At 43.2% G+C, this 25,653-nt stretch overlaps 1 protein-coding gene across 3 annotated transcripts in view; it reads left to right on the top strand.

Moving 5' to 3' along the window:
• Nucleotides 1-25,653, top strand: part of STK39 (serine/threonine kinase 39) — a 673,740-nt gene that overhangs the window by 141,753 nt on the left and 506,334 nt on the right. For all 3 annotated transcript variants that reach the window (XM_073633992.1, XM_073633991.1, XM_073633993.1), the window contains exon 2: nucleotides 20,452-20,564. In XM_073633992.1, coding sequence (XP_073490093.1) covers nucleotides 20,452-20,564 — 113 coding nt within the window. The remainder of the gene's footprint in view (nucleotides 1-20,451; nucleotides 20,565-25,653) is intronic.

Raw genomic sequence — 25,653 nt, 5'->3', positions numbered from 1 at the left:
GCTTTAGATTAATCTGTACCAGAATGAGGGGAAGAAAAAAGTGTGGAGGAGGCTTGGAACAGCTCATGATCCAAAGCACACAACGTAATCTGTAAAACATGGTGGAGGCAGTGTGATGGCATGGGCATGCATGGCTTCCAGTGGCAATGGGTCATTGGTGTTTATTGATGATGCGACAGAACACAGCAGTCAGATGAATTTTGCAGTGTTTAGTGATATACTGTCAGCCCAGATTCAGCCAAATGCAGGAAAGTTGATTGGACGGCCCTTCACAGTACAGATGGACAATGATCCAAAACACGCTGCAAAAGCAACCCAGGAGCTTTTAAAGGAAAATAAGTGAAATATTCTGCATTGGCTGAGTCAATCACCTGATCTGAGCATGCATTTCACTTGCTGAAGGCAAAACTAAAGGCAGAAAGACCCACAAAGAAAGAACAACTGAAGACAGCTGCAGTTAGAGCCTGGCAAAGCATCAGAAAGAAGGAAACCCATTCTTTGGTAATGACCATGGGTTCCAGACCTCAGGCAGTCATTGCCAGTAAATAAATGCCAATCTGATGGATATATACTACCAGTAAATTGCAATCATAAGATAAAAGGTTCAGCAAAGATAAATTAGTCCGGAATAAACGTGCAATTGACCCTTTATGCTTGAGAAAGTCACGTGTCAGTGACACAACGCGTGGGAGGAGCCTAGGATGTTCACTGCTGTATGATACACCGAGCTGAACAGCAGCGGCTTTTTTCTGTTAAGCCTCGTCCACAGCGGCTGACTGCAATCTGCATACCTACATGCCTTTACTAAACTGGGCGCACGTGAGTGTATCTCTGTGCAGTTTGCTTGTGTACTTTTCTTCCAGTTCATCACACAATGATCTATTTCTTTGCTTGCGTTTCATATAATCATCCTTGTTAAGAACCAAACTACCTACATTATTTTGGCTGAAGCGGGATGTGAAAAAAGAAAGTAATCGTGAACAGCGATCAAACACAGTAAATTAATTTATTTTCAGTAAGGATTGGACTGCTGGGTCAATGGCACGTTTATTCCGGACTAATTTATCTTTGCTGAACCTTTTATCTTATGATTGCAATTTACTGGTAGTATATATCCATCAGATTGGCATTTATTTATTTTTAACATATTGCTACTGAGCACGGGGGGGGGGGGGGGGTAGTTTCCACATGCATTAGCACTACGATTTCTATTTTATAATACTTAGATCATTTATTTATTTATTTATTTCGAGTCAATTTTATAATGGGTTATTTTCACACTTTTTACACAGTGTGCACACATTGATTGATCATTTATTAGAGCGCATCAATTATTTATATGTTTTTTATGCTGTGTGGGATTCTGATCACCTTTTATTGATAGCAGCTTAATTTATATTGATCAATTAGTTTTCATATATATCTATTTATTTTTACTCACATATATCCATATCAGCGCTTGTTTTTTTCACATAACATTGCCAGTAAAGGATTCTCAACAAAATATTAAACATGAACATTTTATTTATGATTATATTCATTTGTCCAATTAGATTTGAGCCCCTGAAAATGGTACAGTAGAACTGTGTATAAAAATGGTTGCAGTTCCTAAAATTTGTACTCGAACTTTTATGTTCAACCCCTTGAATTAAAGCTGAAAGTCTGCACTTCAAATTAATTTGGATTGTTTCATTTTAATTTTATTCTGGTGGCAGACAGAGCCAAAAGTATGAAAATTGTGCCTGTGTCCAAATATATATATGGATCTACAGTACCTCACAAAAGTGAGTACACCCCTCACTTTTGTGTAAATATTTTATTATATCTTTTCATGTGACAACACTGAAGAAATGACACTTTGCTACAATGTAAAGTAGTGAGTGTACAGCTTGTATAACAGTGTAAATTTGCTGTCCCCTCAAAATAACTCAACACACAGCCATTAATGTCTAAACCGCCAGCAACAAAAGTTAGTACACCTCTAAGTGAAAATTCTCAAATTGGGCCCAATTAGCCATTTTCCCTCACCGTTGTGAAAAGTGACTTGTTAGTGTTACAAGGTCTCAGGTGTGAATGGGGAGCAGGCGTGTTAAATTTGGTGTTATTGCTCTACTAGTAATGGTGAAGATTAGTGACTGCAATAACTGACATTTTTGACATATTATGGGAAACAGTGACACTAATACAGTGATCAGTACTAAAAATGTGCACTGTCACTGTACTAATGACACTGGTTGGGAAGATGTTAAACCTCTAGAGCGATCAAAGGGTTAAATGTGTGCCTAGCCAGTGTTTTTTGTGTGCTGTTTTTACTAAGTGATGTGCTGGATTTTATTCCCTGCTTTGTAGGGAGAGAAAATACATCAAATCCCTGCTGACAGGACAGAGCTCTGTTCTATGTCTCTCCCGCTGATCAACAGGTGCCGACAGACATCCATTGGCCAACACTCGCTGATCGGCTTGTGCTGTGTCTAATCACAGCACTGCCGCGGCGCCGTCAGCACGTACGCATGTGCCCCCTACCCAGAAGTGTCAGATCACGTACTAGGTACGTGATCCTTGCGCAGGAGAGATGCCCTGCCATCATACTCCTACGTGAGGTGGTCGGCAAGCGATTAAAATAACACACTTCCTGTTCCTGGGTGGCTACATCACTCCTTCACTGTATCTATGAAGGGAGCCATAGATGTCACCCTAGGACAGCCATTTTCAACCAAGGTTCCTCCAGAGGTTACTAGGGGTTCCTTGATCTTTGACTGCCTGACCTCCAATATGACCTGCATAGTTCCGGGGCCAACACCACTTGGTGGAGCCAGCATCAAGACATCATTGCATTTTCTAGCTGTCTGTGAAGGTGGAATTCTCCACACCACTGAAAGGAGAACATCCTTCCTATGGACCACCAATGTAAGAGGCATTCTTCCCACTGACCCCCAATGAATTGTTTTTGCAGGCGTTCCCTGAGACCTGAAAATTATTTTAGGGGTTTCTCTGGTGTAAAAAGGTAGGGAAAGGCACCCCTAGGCTGTTCCCCTGATTTTGACAACAAACATGTCCCTATCTCTTCATCTACATTACATGGGAGGGAAGGGGGTGCAAATGGTGGTTTCCAGAAGATAGCTGGGAAGGAAGATATTTTGAAGTTTGGGTCACAGGAAGTAACAAAGACTGCATTTCTGGCAACATCAACCAATATATTCTGTATTTACTGAAAATTTTCTTAGTTTAAAAATAGGAAGCTAATGCAGCCACCACATCTAAGAACTGTAAGCTAAAACATATTTATTTTTTGGTCTTGGGTTTAATTACACTTTAAAGAATAAGTGCACTTATTGTTTTTGCTCCTTTATCCTAACCTAAACAATCCCATCCTCCTCCTCCACAGATGCTTACCGATATGTGATGGCCGCAGCCTCCGTTGATTGCTTACATCCAACAGTGAAAGGCTCCCTCTTATGGCTGCACCTGCACATTACATTCCCATAGATTTCTAGACAGAGGTAGACAGGCCTCATAGAAGTCTAGGGTGCTGTACTGCACAGGGGCAGCCAAAAGAGGGAGCTGTTCATCGCTGCATGTAAACAGTGGAGGCCATGGCTGTCAGATCCTGGTAAGTATATGTCTGTGGAGGGGGGGGATTATATGCACACTCCATGCACACTGAAGCTCATAAACAGCTGTTTTTGGGAGTTTGGGCTTTTTTTTTAACAGCCCATAAACTTCCCTCTATGTTATCCTATCTGTCCATGCACACATGGACGTTTTTGGACGTTTATCAGCAGTGGAGTTTATGGGCTGTTTTCTGAACGCCATACAATCACGTTCATGATTCGTTTTTCTGACCACAAAAAATGGCAAACATTCATAAACGCTGATAAATGCTCAAATCTGTGGCTCAGCAGCATTTTTCAACGTTTTGATCCATTGAAAAAAAAAAATGTAAAAAAAAAAACGCTAATGTGGGAAAACGCTAATAAACGCTATTACAAAAACGTTAAAAATGATGAAAGCTACTGCTGTTTTATAAAGTTATTTTAATGTCCAGTTTGCATGGAGCCTTAGTGCACTTTGAAAGTGCACTTATTCTTTAAGGCTCCATGCACACTGGACGTTAAAATAACTTTATAAAACGGCAGTAGCTCTTTCAATGTTTTTTAACGTTTTTGCAATAGCGTTTATTAGCGTATTTTAGTCTTCTTCCGTGTTAGCGCTTCTTTGTGTTTTTTTTTTTTTGCAATGGATCAAAAACGTTAAGAGACACTAGTGAGCCACATTTTTCAGCATTTATAGACGTTTATCAGCGTTTATCAGCGTTTTTTGTGGTCAGAAAAATGACACCTGAATGCGATTTTATAGCGTGTAGAAAACAGCCCATAAACTCCACTGCTGATAAATGTCCAAAAACGTCCATATGTGCATGGACACATAGGATAACATAGAGGGGAGTTTATGGACTGTTAAAAAAAACACCCAAAATCCAACAACAGCCATTTATGAGCTTCAGTGTGCATGGAGCCTAAATGTGGGCCTAAGCGGGAGGCCACTTCATTTGTCTTGCAGTTCTAAACTGTGGGGAGACTTGGGCACAGGGCTGGACTGGGACAAAAATGTGGCCCTGGACTTCACCCAGACCGGCCCAGGGCACAACACATCAGGGTACGGTACATCAGGGCACAGCACATCAGGGTACAGAGCCCAGCACATCAGGGCACAAGGCACATCAGGGTACAACACATCAGGGTACAACACACCAGGCCACATCAGGGTACAGGGCACAGCACATCAGGGTACAGAGCCCAGCACATCAGCGTACAGGGCACACCACATCAGGGTACAGAGCCCAGCACATCAGCGTACAGGGCACATCAGGGTACAGAGCCCAGCACATCAGCATTCAGGGCACATCAGGGTATCAGGGCACAACACATCAGGGTACAGAGCCCAGCACATCAGTGTACAGGGCACATCAGGGTACAAAGCCCAGCACATCAGTGTACAGGGCACATCAGGGTACAGAGCCCAGCACATCAGCATTCAGGGCACATCAGGGTATCAGGGCACAACACATCAGGGTACAGAGCCCAGCACATCAGCGTACAGGGCACATCAGGGTACAGAGCCCAGCACATCAGCATTCAGGGCACATCAGGGTATCAGGGCACAACACATCAGGGTACAGAGCCCAGCACATCAGTGTACAGGGCACATCAGGGTACAGAGCCCAGCACATCAGCGTACAGGGCACAACACATCAGGGTACAACGTACTAGGCCACATCAGGGTACAGGGCACAGTACATCAGGGTACAGAGCCCAGCACATCAGCGTACAGGGCACATCAGGGTACAGAGCCCAGCACATCAGGTTACAGGACATCAGGGCACAGCACATCAGGGTACAAGGCACGTCAGGGTACAGCACACCAGGCCACATCAGGGTACAGGGCACAGCACATCAGGGTACAGAGCCCAGCACATCAGTGTACAGGGCACATCAGGGTACAGGGCACATCAGGGCACATGGCACATCAGGGCACATGGCACATTATGGGGCACATAGCACATCAGGGCACGGGGCACATTAGGGCACAGGGCATGGGGCACATAGCACATCAGGGCACGGGGAACATGATGGGGCACATTATAGGGCACATCAGGGGGCACATGATGGGGCACATCAAGGCACATGATGGGGCACATCATCAGGGCACATCAGGGGGCACATCATGGAATCTTACTAGCCAGTATGCAGAGTAGCGCAGGAAGCGTTTGTCTGTAGTGAGTTCTCTCTCATGTCATGCAGCGCTACTCACTCCCCGGCGGCCCCTTCTCTCTTCTCGTCTATCCCAGATGATGTCATGACTCACAAGCCAATGGGGATAGACGAGAAAAGAGGAGGGGCCGCCATGGAGCGAGTAGCGCTGCATGACATGAGAGAGAACTCACTACAGACAAACGCTTGCTGCACTACTCTGCATGCTGGCTAAATCTCGATCTACCCGTCAGGCGCCAGCTGTCGGCGGTTGACGGGTAGATCGCTGCTCACCGCAGACGCGGCTGAAACCGGCCCATACTGAGCCATTGGCCCACCGGGAATCTCCCGGTAGTCCCGATGGCCAGTCCATCCCTGCTTGGGCAACACTCACACATGACATAATGTTGACATACGTGTGCTGTCCACAAAGGCGTTTTTGAATGTTGAGTGCAGCAGAATAAAAGCTCATTTACACATGCGGTAGTCCTTTGATGAGCGATCCATGGTGGATCTTTTTTCAGAGGGCATTTGACAGGCAGTGAGGAGGTTTTAACCTGTTTGAGGCTGGGTTCACACATATGCGATGCGGGAACCAGCACGATTCCTTGTGGGTTTCGGCTTTGCATGTCTCTCTCAGGCAGTTCACACTGCTCTATGCGAACCGCTGCGGGTGTCAATACAAAATTAAAAACACCACCAGATTGGTTCGCAGATCGCATAGGTGTGAGAACCCATGTGATCCGATTCCAGTGCGGACTAAAAAAAAGGGTCCTGCACAATCTGTAAGGCTGAATTCGCATCGCCCAGACATCGCATGTGATCTGCACAGCAATGCGAATCACATGCAATGTCTGACATCGCAATAGTGTGAACCAGGCCTGAAAGTGGAACTTCACTCTCTCAATCAACATTGACTATTTTTAATCCTTCTTGCTAGCATTAGTAAATAGATAGGAAAGTATATCATATGTATATTAAACTTTTTTTTCACATTTCTTCAATTGCTTCTTCTTTTCTTGCCACGGCAAATAATGTCATACATTCCAGGAGTCTTAAGGATGGGAGGAGAGGAGGAAGGGTTTTCTCACCTAAGCACATCCTCCTGCATCCATGAGCTAAGGGCAGATGGATTCCAGGAAGTAAATGCTACATGAATCATCTGTTCTCCACTCAAGATGGCCATGGGCAGAAATGCTAGGGTGGTCGTCCGCAGGAAGGATCTCTTGTCCTGGGCAGGCATCATATGACGTCTTCGGCTTCCCGGGTGTCTAGGGGGTGTGCGTGCCTACCGTGTCACACGGGAGCTGAAGCGCGTGCCCGGCGGCTGCGATTGCCTGATAACAGAGCAGGACCGTGGATCTGTGCGTGTAAACACACAGATCCACGTCCTGTCAGGTGAGAGGAGACCGATGGTGTGTTCCTTGTACAGAGGAACACCGATCGGTCTCCTCCCCTTGTGAGTCCCCTCCCCCTTCAGTTAGACACACTCCCTAGTTAACACATTTAACCCCTTGATCGCCCCCTAGTGTTAACCCCTTCCCTGCCAGTGACGTTTATACAGCAATCAGTGTATTTTTATAGCACTGATCGCTGTAAAAAATGTGAATGGTCCCAAAATAGTGTCAAAAGTGTCCGATATGTCCGCCGCAATGTCAGTGTCACGATAAAAATCACAGCTCGCCACCATTACTAGTAAAAAAAAAAAAATGCCATTAATCTATTCCTTATTTTGTAGACGCTATAACTTTTGCGCAAACCAATCAATATACGTTTAAAGCGATTTTTTTTAATACCAAAAATATGTAGAAGAATACATATCGGCCTAAACTGAGGAAAAAAATGTGTTTTGTTTTTTTTTTAAATTGTGATATTTATATTAGCAAAAAGTAAAAAATATTGTGTTTTTTTTTTTCAAACTTGTCCCTCTTCTTTTGTTTATAGCGCAAGAAATAAAAACCACAGAGGTGATCAAATACCACCAAAAGAAAGCTCTATTTGTGGGAAAATTGTCATTCAGCGTGTTACAGTGCTGAAAACTGAAAGTTGGCCTGGGCAGGAAGGGGGTGAAAATGCCCTGTAATGAAGTGGTTAAATAGTGTTTTAGGTTTGTGGTGCTCACATGCAGTGAAGATCCGCTTTAAACTGCAAAAGGCCCGCACAACCGCACTGCAAAGTTGCCCCTTTGCCCTATCTTAAACAATCCATTGCATGCAGTTGCTGTGTGGTCCCATTGATTTAAATGGGTTGCATTCAGTAGGTGGTGCTGTCCCCTGAACGCAACAGGGGTAATATGTTTTGTAACACGTGTATATCCTCATAAGGCTGCCTTTGCAACTTTGGGGAGGGGGATGTTAAAATGAAGCCTAACCACCTGCTTTTACTGCCCTTCCCCCAGTTGCAAGTGTAAACTAAAGTTGGCCATAGATGGGTCAGGTTTTTTTTTTCGTTCAACCAGCCTGGTACACAAAGGCCAAATGTCAGGTGACATTGGCTGCTTCAATAAAAAGCAGCTGACATTCAGTCCATGTGTTTGGCAGCCGGTCCGGCAGAAGCCAGTCGTTTGGCCAGCTTCTGTCGGACAAGCATGCTGGAAAACCAACAGCCGACCGAATCCCCATCAGCGCTCTCACTGAAGAGCGCTGATCAGAGTGTTCTGGTGGGGGGGCTTGGCCCCCTGTCAGAATACAATAGCACAGCAGGGGAGGTCGCTGTACTAACATCAGATTGTTAGTACAGCGGCTCCAATCTGAGCTGTAAAGGGTTTTTTTTTTCAGCCCAGCGGGCTAGTGGTGTGTACTAGGTTTAAAACTGGCGAAATGCAAGGTTTGCTTTAACCCAGCTACCCCTCCTACTCATGGGTGCCCCTTTGTTACTTTGTTACAGAAAAAAAATGAATACTTAAATACTAGATATGTAAATGAAATAAAAGAAATGACAGATTAACGCAGTCTGTACCAAATTAGCATAATAATTTTGCTCTTAAATCCCTTTCACTCCAGGGACGATCACACAGCGAAATTTCAGCATGTTGGTTTTTAATTAAAAAGTCTCTTTTCTGCGCGCTATTAAGGTCCATCTGCTTTAACTGGCAAACAGCATCCTGGGGTCCATTTGGCAAGGGCGAGCTCTGTGACAACTGGGTAATTTATCAAACTCATAATCCACTCTGCACACCAAGTTTTCTAAAGTTGTTTTTAAAACTTTATTTATGTGTGTAATTTAGTTTGTAATTACAGTATATATCACCATTAGTACCAGATTCCATAAGTATTGACATCAGCAGAGTAATAGACCACAATGTGAATGTAATGAGCCCACTTCCTTGCCAAAAAGGCCTGAGGCACATTCGTATCTTGGTTCTTCCATTAGAGGTCGTTTACACCCACGGCGGTCTATGAAAAGCCATCTGCCATTGACCGGCTTTTACAGAGGCACGTCTAACGGGCATTCAGGAGGTGACACTGCTGCTCTCTGAATTTTATTTTTCAATAGGAATGCCATGTCACAACAGTGAGCCAAGCATTTAGCTTGGGGTTACAGAGTGGCTCCATTCACTGGAAAAATGGGTTGTGTTTGGTGGTGATACTTATTGATTTCTGCTTAGATGTGCAAGAGTGTGCATGTTTATGTTTATTAAGGTAGGAGTGGGTCACTACTGTACACCTCCAGCTCTGGTTGGTTTTGGTGAAAGGTGGTATTGATTGGCTGGAAAGTAAAAGGTGGTAATGGTTGACGGGAATTATGAATATGGTTGTAGGGCTGCAGGGGATCAGTTGCTGGGAGTGTTTGACCTATGGGCTCTAGGGCTGCAGTAGTAATTGTTTGGTACATTCTGTATGGCTGTACAGAAGGAGCACTCATCAAGTACTTGGTTGACCGGCTTTATCAAGTCCCTAAGAAGTTGGGTCTGCCTGGCTTCAGCCTAGGTGGACCAGAGTACCTTGCACCTGTCAGGAGCCCTGCACACTGGAGGGTGCAAAGGTTGAGGCCCTTCCTTTTTGGAGATCCGTCTATTACTGTACCCTTTTGAGAGGTCCGCCTGGCTTCGGCCTAGTTGGACCAGAATACTTGGCACCTGTCAGGAGCCTTGCACACCAGGGGGTTCAGTAGTTGAGGCCCTTCCTTTTTGGAGATCCATCCATTACTGTAACTTTTTATGAGATCCACCTGGCTTCGACCTAGGTGGACCAGAATACTTTTCACTTCTCAGGAGCCTTGCAAACCGGAGGGGGGGGGTTTCAGAGGTTGAGGCCCTTTTATTGCTGAGGTCCGTCCTCCGTACACCCTTTTATTGCTGAGGTCCGTCCTCCGTACACCCTTTTGCGAGGTCTGCCTGACTTCGGACTTGGTGAACCAGAATACTTTGCACCTGTAATACACTTGGAGGAGTCATCTATCTTCGTGGCCGGACGCTACATGCGAGCGCACCATAAAATATTTCAGACCCAGTGTTTGAGAAACAATCCCTGAAAGCAAGCCGGTCTTAAGAGAGGCACACAGATCAGGCAAGCCAGATAAGAGTCTTGGTAGTCCCCATCTACATGCTTGTTCCAGGTCACTGACTCAAACTACTAAAACAAAAGGCTCAGTATGACATCCAAGAAACTAGCATTCTCAGAAGGAGTGATCAGTAATGTCAGCTTTGTTATGGTTAATCAAATAAGATGGGTAGATTCTTTATTGTTTAACGCTTGCCTGTGTTCCTGGTTAAGCTGGTGCCGTGACTGCTGACACAGGTTTCCTGTTTCAGGGTGACTCCTTTTTCTTGTAGCATCCTTTGGAGCCACCCTTGCTTTCCAGGACTAGAGCCGTGTCTTCCCTATGCTTTGTGCATCAATAGAAACACACAGCCCCATAGTCTAGGATGACAAGGCACTCACTTGTTTCTTCCTCCTCCTCCCCCACCCCTTCTCCAAGCTAACTGGCTGACTGGAGACTCCACTGTCCCAAGATAAATTTTTCAAATTAATCTTTAGATGTGGTGGCTGCACTAGGTTTCTTTTTTTCAAGCTAAGACCATTTTCAATAACTACAGAAAATATCTGTTGATCCTGCCAGAAATGTAGTGTCCTTGTCACTTCCTGTGACCTGCACCGAAGAATATCTTCCTTCCTAAACTATCAACTGCTCCTCTTGTAATTGAGATGAAGAGATACGGACATGTTTGTAGTCCATATAAAGAGAATAGCCTAGGGCAGTGATGGCAAACCTTGGCACCCCAGATGTTTAGGAACTACATTTCCCGTGATGCTCATGCACTCTGCAGTGTAGTTGAGCATCATGGAAAATGTAGTTCCAAAACATCTGGGGTGCCAAGGTTCGCTATCACTGGCCTAGGGTGACAACCATAGCTGCTTCCATAGATACAGTGAAGGAGTGACGTAGACACCCAAATACAAGAAGTAGGTTATTAGCTGGATCAGCAGGTGAAAATGAAGCAAGAGCTTGAATAAAGAAAACAAATGCAGCCACCAAATCTAGGACTAGTAAGCTACAATATATTATTTTTTTTAGTTTTGGGTTGGTATACGCTTGAAGACTGGAAGTTCAAGGAAGCAGCACTGGTAGAGCAGGAGCCAGCAGTATTGAACTTTGTAAAAATACTATTTTATTTCTTTTTTGGTTAAATAAAGGTGATTGACTAGCTGGATTAGGGATTGGTCCATCCTTGGCTAATATCACTGTAGGCCTCCTGCCTTTATTTTCATTCCTCCTTTTTTTGTACAGGCTGAGCAGTGAGCACAACTGAGTGAAAAATCCTGCCAGGTCATTTATTCTTCTTTCTGTAAAAGCAAAATCTGAACGGCTATGTCAGCCTCCTTGTATTTGCGGAGATGGTCACCATCATTCATTGTACTCCTAGCTTAGCCCAGGAAATGTTACTTCTGTATGGTACAAATTGCATGTTCATTGTAATTATAAATAGACAAGCAATTAGACAGTAAGAATGTCTCACATAACTATTAATTATCCATGGTCTCCATAGTGATGTGACATCCAAATAGATTGGGAGCATGTTGTCTCAACAAAGGGCAAACCTGCAACTAGCAGAATCATTTATCTGTGCTTATTATTAGAACATGTGACCTGTTTGTATTGTTTTATGTGAGCGTTCAGTGCGCCTGCTTTAGGACAAAACCGGGGTCAGCACATAGAAGTCACCAGTTCTTTATGGTTTAAATAATACATTAAGATGTACAACTTTTTAGTCTCAGCTGCACACAAAATGTTGGAATTCACAGTGACAAATTAGTTAAGTGATTGTAAAACCATATACAGTACACAGCTATGAGTAAGCACTTAGTTTAAGTGTGAAACGCGTCAGCTGTACCCCTGTGCCACCTTGCCGTGGTGCCCTGTGTACTTGATCCTGTTCCACAAATAAAAGGCATATGAAATTTCTTCCGGTGTGCGGCTGTCCAGACCTTTTCGTTCACTTCTCCATATACAGTACATACCTGTATATACACAATATTACCAAAAGTATTGGGACGCCTGCCTTTTCACGCACATGAACTTTAATGGCATTCCAATCTTAAGCCTCGTACACACGATCGGATTTTCCGATGGGAATTGTGTGATGACAGGCTGTTGGCGGAAAATCCGACTGTTTGTACGCTCCATCTGTTGTCGGATTTTCTGCGGACAAATGTTGAATGGCAGGCTTTAAAATTTTCCGCGGAGAAATGTCTGTTGTCGGATATTCCGAGCGTGTATACACAAGTCCGTCGGACAAAAGTCCAAAGTACAAACACGCATGCTCGGAAGGATGTCGGTTTTGTAAACTAGCGTTCGTAATGGAGAATTAAAATTCCTGACATGGCAAATTATGAAATCTCGAAATGCAGCGTGCAGTTCTCTTCTTCTTTAATGGGATAATAATGAAGCTGCTTTGCTGGTGATACTGATGGAGTTATTGCAAACGAATTTTCAAAGGCTTTATTTTTCTAGTGATATCAAGAATAATATTATTATGCTTGTTTTTTTTTGGTGCAAGTTACCACAACACCATTATCCCGTAGTTTTTAAGATCAAAGATACAACTATGTTGGTGTCCCTTGTCAATTTTACATTGTATTTTTTTAAATGTAACTGCCTACTCCCAAACTGTCATTTGAAGTAAAACACATAGCCAAGTATTTTTCTACACAATTTTTTTATTGTGCATTTAAAAAAGAAAACAAATAAAATTAGACATGCTATCTGCCAATAGAACTTAACCAAAAAGTGCATTCTATGCATCCAAAAATATAGAAAATATACCAAATCAAATCACTATTCAACCAAAAAATAAAATAAAAGCCTCATGCATGTGTCCTGCTTCTTAATATAGGGGGTCAACAATGTCAAGAATTGGTGAAAGCAGGGGTCCGTCATCCGGAGATAATTCCAAAAATCATCCGGATTATTCCCTTGAGCTCCCTAAGCAAGAGCATATGACATAATTGGTCACTATTAATAAAGCAACCAATTTTTGGTCCAAGAAATCCTCCTCCTCCTGTTCCTGGACTGGATTTGGGTCAAAGCAATAACTCCAAGGCCAGTAATAAATAACACGTTATCTCCTCCGATTCCGCAACATGGCTGGTTGACAAACGGCAGTTCAGCAACAAACTGAAAAGCGCAAACTGAAAAGTGCGAATTAACACTTACCAAACCTATTAACACGAAATTAGCAGAAGGAGCCCAAAGGGGGCGCTAAAGAGCTGAAAAACCACGTAGTACGTCATTACTTTCGTGTTTGTTGACGGACAATTGTGTGCTGTTTGTATGCAATACAAGTTTGTGGCCAACACCCTTGCGGAAAATCCAATCATGTGTATGAGGCTTTAGTCCGTAGTGTTCAATATTGAGTTGCTCCACCCTTTGTAGCTATAACAGCTTCAACTCTTCTGGGAAGGCTGTCCACAAGGTTTAGGAGTGTGTCTATGGGAATGTGTGACCATTCTTCCAGAAGTGTCAGGCGCTGATGTTAGATGAGAAGGCCTGGCTCACAGTCTCCACACTAATTCATCCCAAAGGTGTTCTGCCGGGTTGAGGTCAGGACTCTGTGCAGGCCAGTCAAGGTCCTCCACCCCAAACTCACTCATCCATGTCTTTATGGGCCTTGCTTTTGCGCTTTTTTTAATATAAAAAGGTAGCAATTTTTAACTGCCAGGCCTGTATGAGGCTGGTACAGAGTTTGCGTCCCCTAACGCTCCTACCTAGGCACACAAAGACTTGACAGTGTACTCCAGAAGAAGACAGGAGCGGGGTCTTTGTCACGTGAGGGCATAGTGAATAAGGACAAAGGTATACATATGACAGGGGCCTATGGACATATACATGCTGACATCCTTGGTGCATATATGCTGGCACTCCTCGACAGCTTTAGTGTTCCAGGTTGCTCATGCCTCTATCTCCAATCCTTCCAACCAAAGGGCCAGTTAACCATCCATCAGGCTTTAGGGAGGCCGGATTTTGTCCAGTAGGGATAGAAAACGGACCGGTGTAAGTGGATATAACCAATGCTTCATCATGGGTATCAATGGGAGGAATAGTTCCCCATTGTTGGTGCCAAATCGCTGGTGTCAGTTTGAGGAATAGTGCCTCATATCAGTGGGAGAAATGGTGCCCAATCATTGGTGTCAGTGGAAGGAATTATGCCCCATCACTGGTGTCAGTGGGTGGAATAGTGACTTGTATCAGTGTTAGAAATAGTGCAAGGGCCGAATAATAGCAAGCGAAGGGCCACATTTGGCCCCCAGGCTGCAGTTTGGAGGCCACTGCTTTATCACATTCTTTTCAGCAAAGCGTGTTAGATGTAGGCAGCAAGTACAGCAAATATAGTAGCAATATTTTCATAAATGGAGTTGTCTTGCATGCAGAGGGGAATATGTTTAGGAAATGTAGTGATCTCTTCTCTTTTCCCTGAAGGTAATTCCATCTAATTATAAAGACGCTCCATTACTTACTGCTGGCAAAAACTGTATTGGCTTTGTGAACGGCTTTTGTTCTTGGCCTGGATGCTGAATTAATATAGTAGAGTTGTGTTTAGCTAAGGAGTGTCAGAAAATCTGAAGACTTATCTTTGGAGGTGATGGCATTACCCTGTCAGATAATCTCTGGTAATAACAGGATTACTTGTGGACTTCTTTTTTTATTTGAAATGTATTGTTTCCTATAATAAGATTCTTATAAATGTTTACACTGAAATAAAACACCTTTGGGTGTAGAAGAGCAGATGTTAAAGTAGACCTGAACTCAAAACGTCATTTTGCTATGGTATTGGGAATAGTCATACCCTGAGAAATGTACCTTTTTTGTCTCAAATTCCTCCTGAAAAAATAGCAGTACATGTCCTGGTATGTAGTTGTGCCTAGTGCCCTACAACCGCATAGTTCTGAATCTGTAAGATCTCAATCACTGCTTTATCTGATTGCTAGTTTTACGAAGGTTGGGGTGGGATGTCACTATTGTACTGCCTCCATCTCGATCTGTCTGCTTTAGTCATCCTATATACTGTATATTCTTTATTGTCCTTGCTTTGTGCACTGGTGTGCAGTCATGTTGGAACAGGAAGGGGCCATCCCCAAACTGTTCTCACAAAGTTGGGAGCATGAAATTGTCCAAAATGTCTTGGTATGCTGATGCCTTAAGAGTTCCCTTTACTGAAACTAAGGGGCCAAGTCCAACCCCTGAAAAACACCCCCACACCATAATCCCCCAAATGATTTGGACCAGTGCACAAAGCAAGGTCCATAAAGACATGGATGAGCGAATTTGGGGTGGAGGAACTTGACTGGCCTGCACAGAGTCCTGACTTCAGCCCGATACCCTTGGGATGAATTAGAGCGAAGACTGCAAGCCAGGCCTTCTCATCCACATCAGTGCCTGACCTCACAAATGCGCTTCTGGAAGAATGGTCAAACATTCCCATAGACGCACTCCTAAACCTTGTGGACAGCCTTCCCAGAAGAGTTGAAGCTGTTATGGCTGCAAAGGGTGGGCCAACTCAATATTGAACCCTATGAACTAAGACTGAGATGCCATTAAAGGTCATGTGCGTGTAAAGGCAGGTGTCTCAATAATTTTGACAATATAGTGTACAAGGCAAGTCAATGGGGAGGATATGTACTTCTGTGAGCTTTCAGGCAATACTTATGACTAGTTCTTTGCCCTCTGCCTGCCTTTTTCATGCAAAGATTTCAAAGTTCTCTCTAAAAAACACGTTATATATGTGATGGTTGGTTTAAATAAATCACCACTTAACTTACGAATAAGCTAGCAAAATGCAAGATTTGGAGCCAATGTTTCACCTTCTACCTATCACTGGACCTTCACTATCATGTCTTGGAGCTCTAACAATCTACCAACAAAGGAGTAGGGACACATGAAGATTAGGGGTGCTGAAATTAATCGTTGCATCGATGCATCGCGATTCGGGTGTCCCCGATGCGGCATCGATGCATAAAACCCTGAAAATCGATGTTTGGTGACGTTATTAGTAGCCCCGCCCCTCCCGGGAAAGCGCTCGAAAAAATTTTTAAACCGTCTTTATTTTAATAAATATATTACAAAGGATGGTGTGCCCCCGCTGTATGTGCTTTTTTAAAAAACAATGTCACTTCATACCGAACTTCGCCGGTATACGATCATGTGACTCCCGGCCCGCCCCGCCCCTCTCCGCTCTTTTCTTCGCTCTCCGCTTCCGTCTCCTGAGTCCTGACGTCAGCGGGGATTTCTCAGTCCCGCCCGCCTCTCTTCTGATACGATAACTATAGTCAGCGGGCGGGACTGAGAGTTCCCCGCTGACGTCAGGACTCAGGAGACACGTGAGCGGAGAGCAGAGAGGGAAGAGGAGAGCGGAGAGGGGCGGGACGGCCGGGAGTCACATGATCGTATACCGGCAAAATTTGGTATGAAGTGACATTGTTTTTTAAAAGCACATACAGCGGGGGCACACCATCCTTTGTAATATATTTATTAAAAGAAAGTAATTGGGGGGGGGGGGGTCAGTGATGGCTGCGTTTGGCGGGCACAGGTGGCTGCGTTTTGGCACAGGTGGCTAAGTTTGGTGGGCACAAGTGACTGCATTTGGGCACAAGTGGCTGCGTTTGGGCACAGGTGGCTGAGTTTGGCGGGCACAAGTGGCTGCGTTTGGGCACAAGTGGCTGAGTTTGGCGGGCACAAGTGGCTGAGTTTGGCGGGCACAAGTGGCTGCGTTTGGGCACAAGTGGCTGCGTTTGGGCACAGGTGGCTGCGTTTGGGCACAGGTGGCTGAGTTTGGCGGGCACAAGTGGCTGCGTTTGGGCACAGTGGCTGCGTTTGGGCACAGTGGCTGCGTTTGGGCACAAGTGGCTGCGTTTGGGCACAGGTGGCTGAGTTTGGGCACAGGTGGCTGCGTTTGATGGGCACAGGTGGCTGCGTTTGACGGGCACAAGTGGCTGCGTTTGACGGGGGAGGTTCAGTATTTTTCAGTTTGTTTGCGCCCCCCAAAAAAATTTTGAGCACCAGCTGCCACTGGTCAGCACAGAGACAGTACAGGGAACTTCACAGGGCTGTTTGTCATCTGTGGTTTCTATCCCTTTTGACCTCCCAGCAGCCGTGTGTGTGTGTGAATCTCTGTACCTTGTAGTGCACCAGATTAGTGCACTTTTTAGGGAGTGAGGTTATTTTTAATTCAAAGCGGAGTTCCAGTCAATTTTTTGTTTATTAGAAGTCAGCAGCTACAAAAAAAGTGCATCTTCTGACTTTTAATAAAAAGACACTCACCTGTCCCACAATCCAGCGACGTGGCCACCCAAACCCTCCCTTCTCTCCCCCACCTGTCCACAGCGCTGGCAATACTACTGTGGGCATCCGGCTGTGACAGCTTGCAGCTTCACAGCCGGGTGCGCATGTCTCACTGCGCTGTCCTGCATAGCCGGGCAATCTTTTGGGAACTGTGATGTGTCCCAGAAGATTGCAGGGTGGAAGGGCCACCTAGGGCTAGGCGGCCCAAGCGGAAGTGGGAGCTCGTCGGTAATCGTGATGCATCGTGATGCATCGCGGAATCGAATCGAATCGAATCGTTGACCAGATAATCGTAATCGAAACGAATCGTGAGACCAGTGAAGATGCGCAGCCCTAATGAAGATGTCTCATACCAGCTGTGCTGTCCTTCTCCTGGCCATTTGTACCCTTCCTCTCCCTCTGGTATCTTTATTTTTTTTATTTATTTTTTTTCCTACCTGTTATTAGTTGACGCTTCTCCTTCCGGTAACTAATATAATCCGATGAAATACTGAGTTAATCTCAGCTCGATTTATGTTATTGCTTTTACATCTTGTTTGTCTTTGTAATGTTAAAGTATAACTAAAGGCAAAACTTTTTTTTTAGTTTTGGATAGAGGGAAGAGGGATTAGATCACCTGTCAGTAGAGCTGCACAATCCTGGATAAAATGAAAATCACAATTTTTTTGCTTAGAATAAAGAACACGATTCTCGGCATTACATCATCTTTCACATTATACAAAAAAAATTGGGCTAACTTTACTGTTTGGTTTTTTTTATTCATTTAAGTGTATTTTTCCCAAAAAATTGCATTTGAAAATACAGTGTGACATAAAATATTGCAACGACTGCCATTTCATTCTCTAAGGTCTCTGCTAATATATATATATATATATATATATATATATATATATATATATATATATATATATATATATATATATATATATATATATATATATATATATATATAAAATGTTTGGAGGTTCTAAGTAATTTTATAGCAAAAAATACAGATTTTTAACTTGTAAGCAACAAGTGTCAGAAAAAGGCTTAGTCTTTCAAGTGGATGTAAACCCTCACATATACCCAGTGAAAGGAACAGCCTCAGATGATACACAGAGATGAAACAAATCTCCCTACATAAGTTTTACATGTATATCTGCTTTCTTCAGCTTTATATACATTTAGAAAGTTCAGATCTGTTAGGAGATTTTCTCTTCTTGTTCAACACTGCAGCGAAGCCTGGGCATACAGCCAAGACAGCTGATTGGAGGAAAGGCACACACCCCCTCTCCTCATAGGTAGAGACTTTCAGCTCTGTTTGTTGAATAGTTCAGGGCTCTGTTAATTTATTTATAGCATCCTCCTCAACACAAAAGTGTGGCTGCTTTTATCTCAGTTGAGGGAGAACTTGGCAGGAGTTATCAGGCTGATAACAGAAGAATGGAGCAGGAGACCGCTACGGGGCATAGTGCTTTGAAGAGAGATAACAAAACACTGACATATGTGACCAGCTCAAATTTCATGATTCAGGTTTACATCCACTTTAAAGCGGAGTTCCACCCACAAATGGGACTTCCGCTTTAAGTGATGGTGAACCCCTGACATGCCACATTTGGCATGTCATTTTTTTAGGAGGGGAGCGGGTACCCAGTTTTTAAAGGCACCAAACTCCCACTTCCTCCTCTGGCTCCACGGCGCCAGAAGGAAGTTCACCTCTCCCCCCTCTCTCCCTGCAATCTTCTGGGACACGTCACAGGTCCCAAAAGATTGCCCGGCCATTCACAGTGCGCAGTGCAGATCGCGCATGAGCAGTGTGCGCCCGGCTGTGAAGCCACAGCTGGATGCTCACAGTTAAAATACTGGCGCCGTGGAGAGGAGGGGGAGAGGAGTGAGGCTTCATATGCCCGCATCGCTGGATGGTGGGACAGGTGAGTGTCTAATTAATTTAAAGTCAGAAGCTACACTTTTTGTAGCTGCTGACTTTTAAACGGGTGGAACTCCGCTTTAAGTGGTTAAACTGACCTCATTTGCAGACCAAAGTTCAAATGATACAATGTTTATAGTTATCACTGAGCAATGTTGATAAACATTTGCAGGAGGCTCTTTTTTTTTTTTTTTGGACACTTGTGTGTGTGCAGAGAACCGCTCTGCACTGTTTACATAGAATCGTGGAAATGCTGGATTAGGATCGCGAGGGGGGGGTTCATTCAGATCGCAATTTTTTAATGATTAATCGTGCAGCTCTACCTGTCAGTTTTTATTGCTGTCTGTGCCCCTGTTAGGGAGATTCACCCTCTCTATTTTATTCACTTATTGCATATCCCCAGTAGCAACCCTTTCATCCCCTCCCAAGTTTAGCAACTGGTATTTTTTTTTTTTTTTACAATTACAGACCTGCAGTGGATTTCCCCTTTATGTCCCCATATTGCTTTTGCCAGACTGTCGAAAATCAGCATCATCCTCAGTCCTATTAGGTACCCTTATGACTTTAAAAGATGTCAATATCTGGTTTTACTTAACATACAGATAGCTAGGCACAGACCAGCTTAAAGAAAATTTTAAGGATTTGATGTAATTTATTTATTTAAAATGGCAGATCACAAATATACAAGCTAACTACAATGGCTAGGATTTTTTTTGTTTTTGTGTTATCAAAACATGGAGTTGAGCTGGCAATTTTACTAGTATGTCCCCTAACGTATTGGTTTGATTTATCCACTTTGTTTTAGGTGTTTAACACAGAGATTCCTATTTCAGTATTTTTTTATTTTTAATTATTCAGATATCCAGTCTCATATCCCTATTCCTTCCCAGTGAAGAACCTGTTTTTGGAAATCCACAATGGCTGTCTCCAGATCATTCCCTCCATTTGCTGTGCTTGTATTTTTTTGTGACAGATCCTCTGTCATTTTACTCACTCTTGACTAATTTGTTTCAGGAAGCGGCGCCACAGCAGTGGTCCAGGCAGCGCTATGCAAACCCAGACAAGAGAGAGTGGCCATAAAGAGAATAAACTTAGAGAAATGCCAAACCAGCATGGATGAGTTGCTAGTAAGTACAGTGTGTTGTTTTTGGACTTATCAGCATTATCACAACATCTATCTCTACTTGCTGTCAGCAGAAAATAATTTAATGTCCAAACTTGTTTTTAGCTTTTTAGAGTCTCAACAAATACTGATAATTCATTTCTGAGCTTTTTATTCTTCTGATCATTGGTATATGAATCGTTGGGGTTGATTTACTAAAGGATAAATAGACTGCACTCTGCAAGTACAGTGGCTCCAGAGCTTAGTAAATGAAGGAGAGCTCTGCTGACTTCCATCGTCCAATTATGTGCAAGCAAAAATGCAGTTTTTTTTAAACTTTTCTTTGCATGTGATTGGGTATTCTTTGTAAAGTGAAGCTCTACCTCATTTACTAAGCTCTGGAGCAACTGTACTTGCAAAAGTCCACAGTCTACTTGCCTTTAGTAAATTAATCCCATTATGTTGTCTATCATTGGGAATGCCTTTTTATTGAGTAAAGATTTAGTTTTGTCACTACGATTTTTCAGTTAATGCAGTTTGATTATGTTTTGTGAAAGCTTTGCTTATTATGTATTTTTTATTTTTGCCTTATTAGTGGTTTTTGATCTATCCGTCTATCAAAGAGTACAACCAGCAGCCCTGCTGAACAACCGCTGAAAATAATATTACCATGTGTGTATACAACCAATAAGCATTTTTTCTTTATCATTCCAGCTGCTTTAAAGAAAGAAAGGTTAAATCTGGTTGGTTGTTAAGGGAAAATTCAGCCTGTATATCATGAATTATTGTGCACTAGTCTAAATGCCTATATCATTATAATAATGAGATATTAAGATGTGTTAAATAGTTCAGACAAACCAAGCATGAAATTTGATTTAGGAGGAGAATAGAAGGCAACTGTAATGGGCTTACATTGCAAGAGTTTGGAGATGTCTAGATATTATAGGTAAGACAGATGGCACTGGGTGGAGGGGATGGAAGGTAGCTTATTGATAAGATATGGTTAGGAAGGAGAATGAATAGGGAGGGAGGCAAGATTGGAGATGTTGCTTTCAGAATCTCTTTAACTGTATGAAAAGTCTGGGCCAGTGTATTGTACAATGTACTTAAAGCAGTAGTAAAGTCATTACGAAAAAAAAAAAAAGTCCAGTCCCCCTGCAAGGTAATATTATAATTTGCTAGTATGCACTGCATACTAGCACACAATGAGAGACATACCTTAAAATGAAGGCCTTCAAAATGATAAACAGTCTCTGAGCATGCACCAGATCTCTCACTGTCCAGTAGACTGCAATCAAACTTCTAACTAGATGGTATTATACCCCTGTCCGCATTCATGCTATCTTCCCTAATTCTTCACCTGTATGCTTTCAGAGCGGTCCTACTTGAGGCACACTGTGGGGTTGATTTACTAAAGGTAAATAGACTGCACTTTGCAAAATGCATTTGCACTCTGTAAGAGCAGTTGCTTTAGAGCTTAGTAAATGTGCAGACACAGCTGACAGAACTTCCATCTTCACCCAGTCTTCCTTCTAGGTTTGCAGGCTCCGGCTGTGTAAATGGCTGAGCTGTGATGACATCAGTCATGCACAGCAGGAGTCACGGCCACTAAGCAGAGCCCTGTAGTAACGCCATGAGTATGCCGTTCTTTCAGATTGCATGCGCCGGTGATGTCACCAGCTGCCAAACACGCTAATATCTCCTAATCGATGCACAATTAGGAGGAATTCATTTTACCTACAGGTAAGCTTTATTATACGCTTACCTGTAGGTAAAAGTAACAAAGCGGAGTTCACTACCACTTTAAACAGGGTAGAGAATTACAGAGGCTGGTATCAGTTCTAATGTAAAAATATTGAAGCTGCACATGGTAGGAAGTTATGTGTGAGAAAGACACGAGGTGGTCAGTAAAAGAGAGGAGAGAATGGTTTTGGAAGTTGTTAAGTTTATTAATTAAGGAGCATTGAAAGACATTGGAGGGAGACAGCGGGGGGATGGGTGGTGAGGTGGTGGGTAAAAGAGTGGAGAGAGGATGGCTTGGGAAACCCTATATGGTATGAAGTTAAGTGAGGTAGTGAGCAAAAGAGTAATAAGGATGGTTTGGGAAACCCTACATGTTATAAAGCTGAGTGAGGTAGTGAGTAAAAGAGTGGAGAAAATGATTTAGAAAACCCTACATGGTGTGAGGTTGAGGGAGGTAGTGAGTAAAAGAGTAGAGAGAATGGTTTAGGAAACACTACATGATATGAGGTTGAGTAAAGTAGTGAGTAAAAGAGTGAAGATGGTTTGGGAAACCCTACATGGTATGTGGTTGAGTGAGGTAGTGAGTAAAAGAGTGGATAGGATGGTTTGGTGAACCCTACATGGTATGAAGCTGAGTGAGGTGGTAAGTAAAAGAGTGGAAAGGGTGGTTTGGGAAACCCTACATGGTATGAGGTTGACTGAGGTTGTGAGTAAAAGATTAATAAGGATGGTTTGGGAAACCCTACATGTTATAAAGCTGAGTGAGGTAGTGAGTAAAAGAGTGGAGAAAATGGTTTAGAAAACCCTACATTGTGTGAGGTTGAGGGAGGTAGTGAGTAAAAGAGTAGAGAGAATGGTTTAGGAAACCCTACATGGTATGAGGTTGAGTGAAGTAGTGAGTAAAAGAGTGAAGAGGATGGTTTGGGAAACTCTAAATCAGTGGTCATCAACCCTGTCCTCAGGGCCCACTAACAGGCCAGGTTTTATGTATTACCTTGGGGAGATGCAGACTAGAATACTGCAATCACTGAGCAGCAAATTATATCACCTGTGATGTATTTCAGTTATCTTGCAAACCTGGCCTGTTAGTGGGCCAGGTTTGCTCTAGATGACCACTACTCTAAATGGTTTGAGGTTGAGTGAGGTGGTGAGTAAAAGAGTGGAGAGGATGGTTTGGTGAACCCTGCATGGTATGAAGTTGAGTGAGGTGGTAAGTAAGAGGGTGGTTTGGGAAAAACTACATGGTATGAGGTTGAGTGAGGTTGTGGGTAAAAGAGTGGAGAGGATGGTGTGGGGCACCCTACATGGTATGAGTGAGTGAGGTAGTAAGTAAAAGAGTGGAGACAGTGCTTCGGGGAACCCTACATGGTATGAGGTTGAGTGAGATAGTGAGTGAAAGAGTTGAGAGGTTGGTGTGGGGAACCCTACATGGTATGAGGTTGAGTGAGGTAGTGAGTAAAGGAGTGGAGAGGTTGGTTTGGGAAACCCTAGATAGTATGAAGTTGAGTGAGGTAGTGAGTTAAAGAGTGGAGAGGTTGGTGTGGAGAACCCTATATGGTATGAGGTTGAGTGAGGTGGTAGGTAAAAGAGTGGAGATGATGGTTTGGTGAACCCTACATGGTATGAGGTTGAGTGAGGTGGTAGGTAAAAGAGTGGAGATGATGGTTTGGTGAACCCTACATGGTATGAGGTTGAGTGAGGTAGTGAGTAAAATAGTAGAGAGGATTGTTTGGGAAACCCTACATGGTATGAGGCTGAGTCAGGTAGTGAGTAAAAGAGTGAAAGGATGGTTTCGGAAACCCTACATGGTATGAGGTTGGGTAAAAGAGTGGAGAGGATGGTTTGGGAAACCCTACATGGTATGAGGTTAAGTGAGGTAGTGAGTAAAAGAGTGAAGAGGGTGGTTTAGGGAACCCTCATTTGGAATCAAATGTGCCTGACCCTCACCCCCCCCCCCTTTAGCTCTGGTGTAGAGATCTGTTATATATAAATATACTATTTACTTGCCAAAGTTGTTCAACCCTTTTATTTATCGTTCTTGTTATTGCGTTGGTTATTTTTTTTAACACTAATGTAAAGGAAAAGTAGCAGTGAAAATAGTGATCATTTGTGGTCTTTCAATCACACATAATTGGGGGTGTGGCAAGGGGGAGGCTGGTCCTCTTTAATATAGTTTGCTCTTAAATAATTTGATTCAGGTAGGGGTGCCACAGCAAGGGTCCAAGCAGTGCTATGTAAACCTGGACAAGAAGTTTGTTTCTGGCTTTCGAACGCAATTAATCGTTCAAAATACCTGGAAGAATATTTTAATTGGGGCTTTGCCACTCAAAATAGACTCTGCTTCCCAGAACCAGTGAAGCAAACAGGTTCCTTCTTAAAACAAAACTCTGAGCAAACATTTTTTCCTTAAAATCTGCTTGGAAAAAAAAATGTAACTGACAAATGTTGTCATTTTTAGCATAACTGCCTTTTCTCTACAATTTGCAATTTCTTTCATGCTGGATAGTATTGTTCCATGGTGCTTCTGGCACTGCGGCTATGAAAGCTGACGCTCTTGTACACAATAACGATACTGTGATTTATCTGCTCCTCCTCTCTTGTCTTTTTAAAGAATGTCTTATGTTCTGTGAATAATTCAGAGATTACAAGGCATTCTGTGAATAGACAAGGGGAGAGGGGGAACTGATAAACAACAGTGCAGCTTCTGTGTATAAGAGCGCCAGCCCTTGTAGTTGTAGTGCCTGGAAGCATAGTAAAAGCTGTACTTTTATGAAATAAAGAAAGAAGGGGCAAAAGGGACAGTGATCCTAAAGTTTCATACACACCATGTGAGTAAAACCTTTTTTCCCATCAGATTTTAGGAAAAATATTTGCCTGGAGTTCTGGTTCAAATCACGGTTTGTACAGACAATATATAAATCTTCAGAGATATAAAAAGTTTAATGATTAGGAACTATTCAAAATACTTTAGACCAAATTTAAAGGAAAAGTATGGCCAAATCTCTTATGGCCATATTTCTGTGCGTCACAGGCAGGGCAAAAGGGGGAGCTGCCCTGGGCCCCATCATTATTGTGGGGCCCAAAGCAGCTGCCTCATACTTGCCAACTATCCCAGTTTAAATTCCCTTATCCCTTGAATTTTTGTGTCCCGATATCTCAGTGTAAAGTTATGTTGCTGCTGCTCAGCTCTGCCCTATTGCCATGTACAGATGACTCACCTGCAGACCTTGTGTTTACATGTAAATAACCTGCATTGATATGTAAATAGTTGCAGGCATTAATATGTAAATAGTCACGGACCCTGGCATTGATATGTAAATAGAGGCGGCATTATGACTTTTTGGGTGGACCTACCCTTTAATTGTACAGGT

This window comes from Aquarana catesbeiana, linkage group LG06, assembly GCF_042186555.1.
Source record: "Aquarana catesbeiana isolate 2022-GZ linkage group LG06, ASM4218655v1, whole genome shotgun sequence".
Taxonomy (NCBI): domain Eukaryota; kingdom Metazoa; phylum Chordata; class Amphibia; order Anura; family Ranidae; genus Aquarana; species Aquarana catesbeiana.
This window is presented reverse-complemented; position numbering and strand designations above follow the sequence as displayed.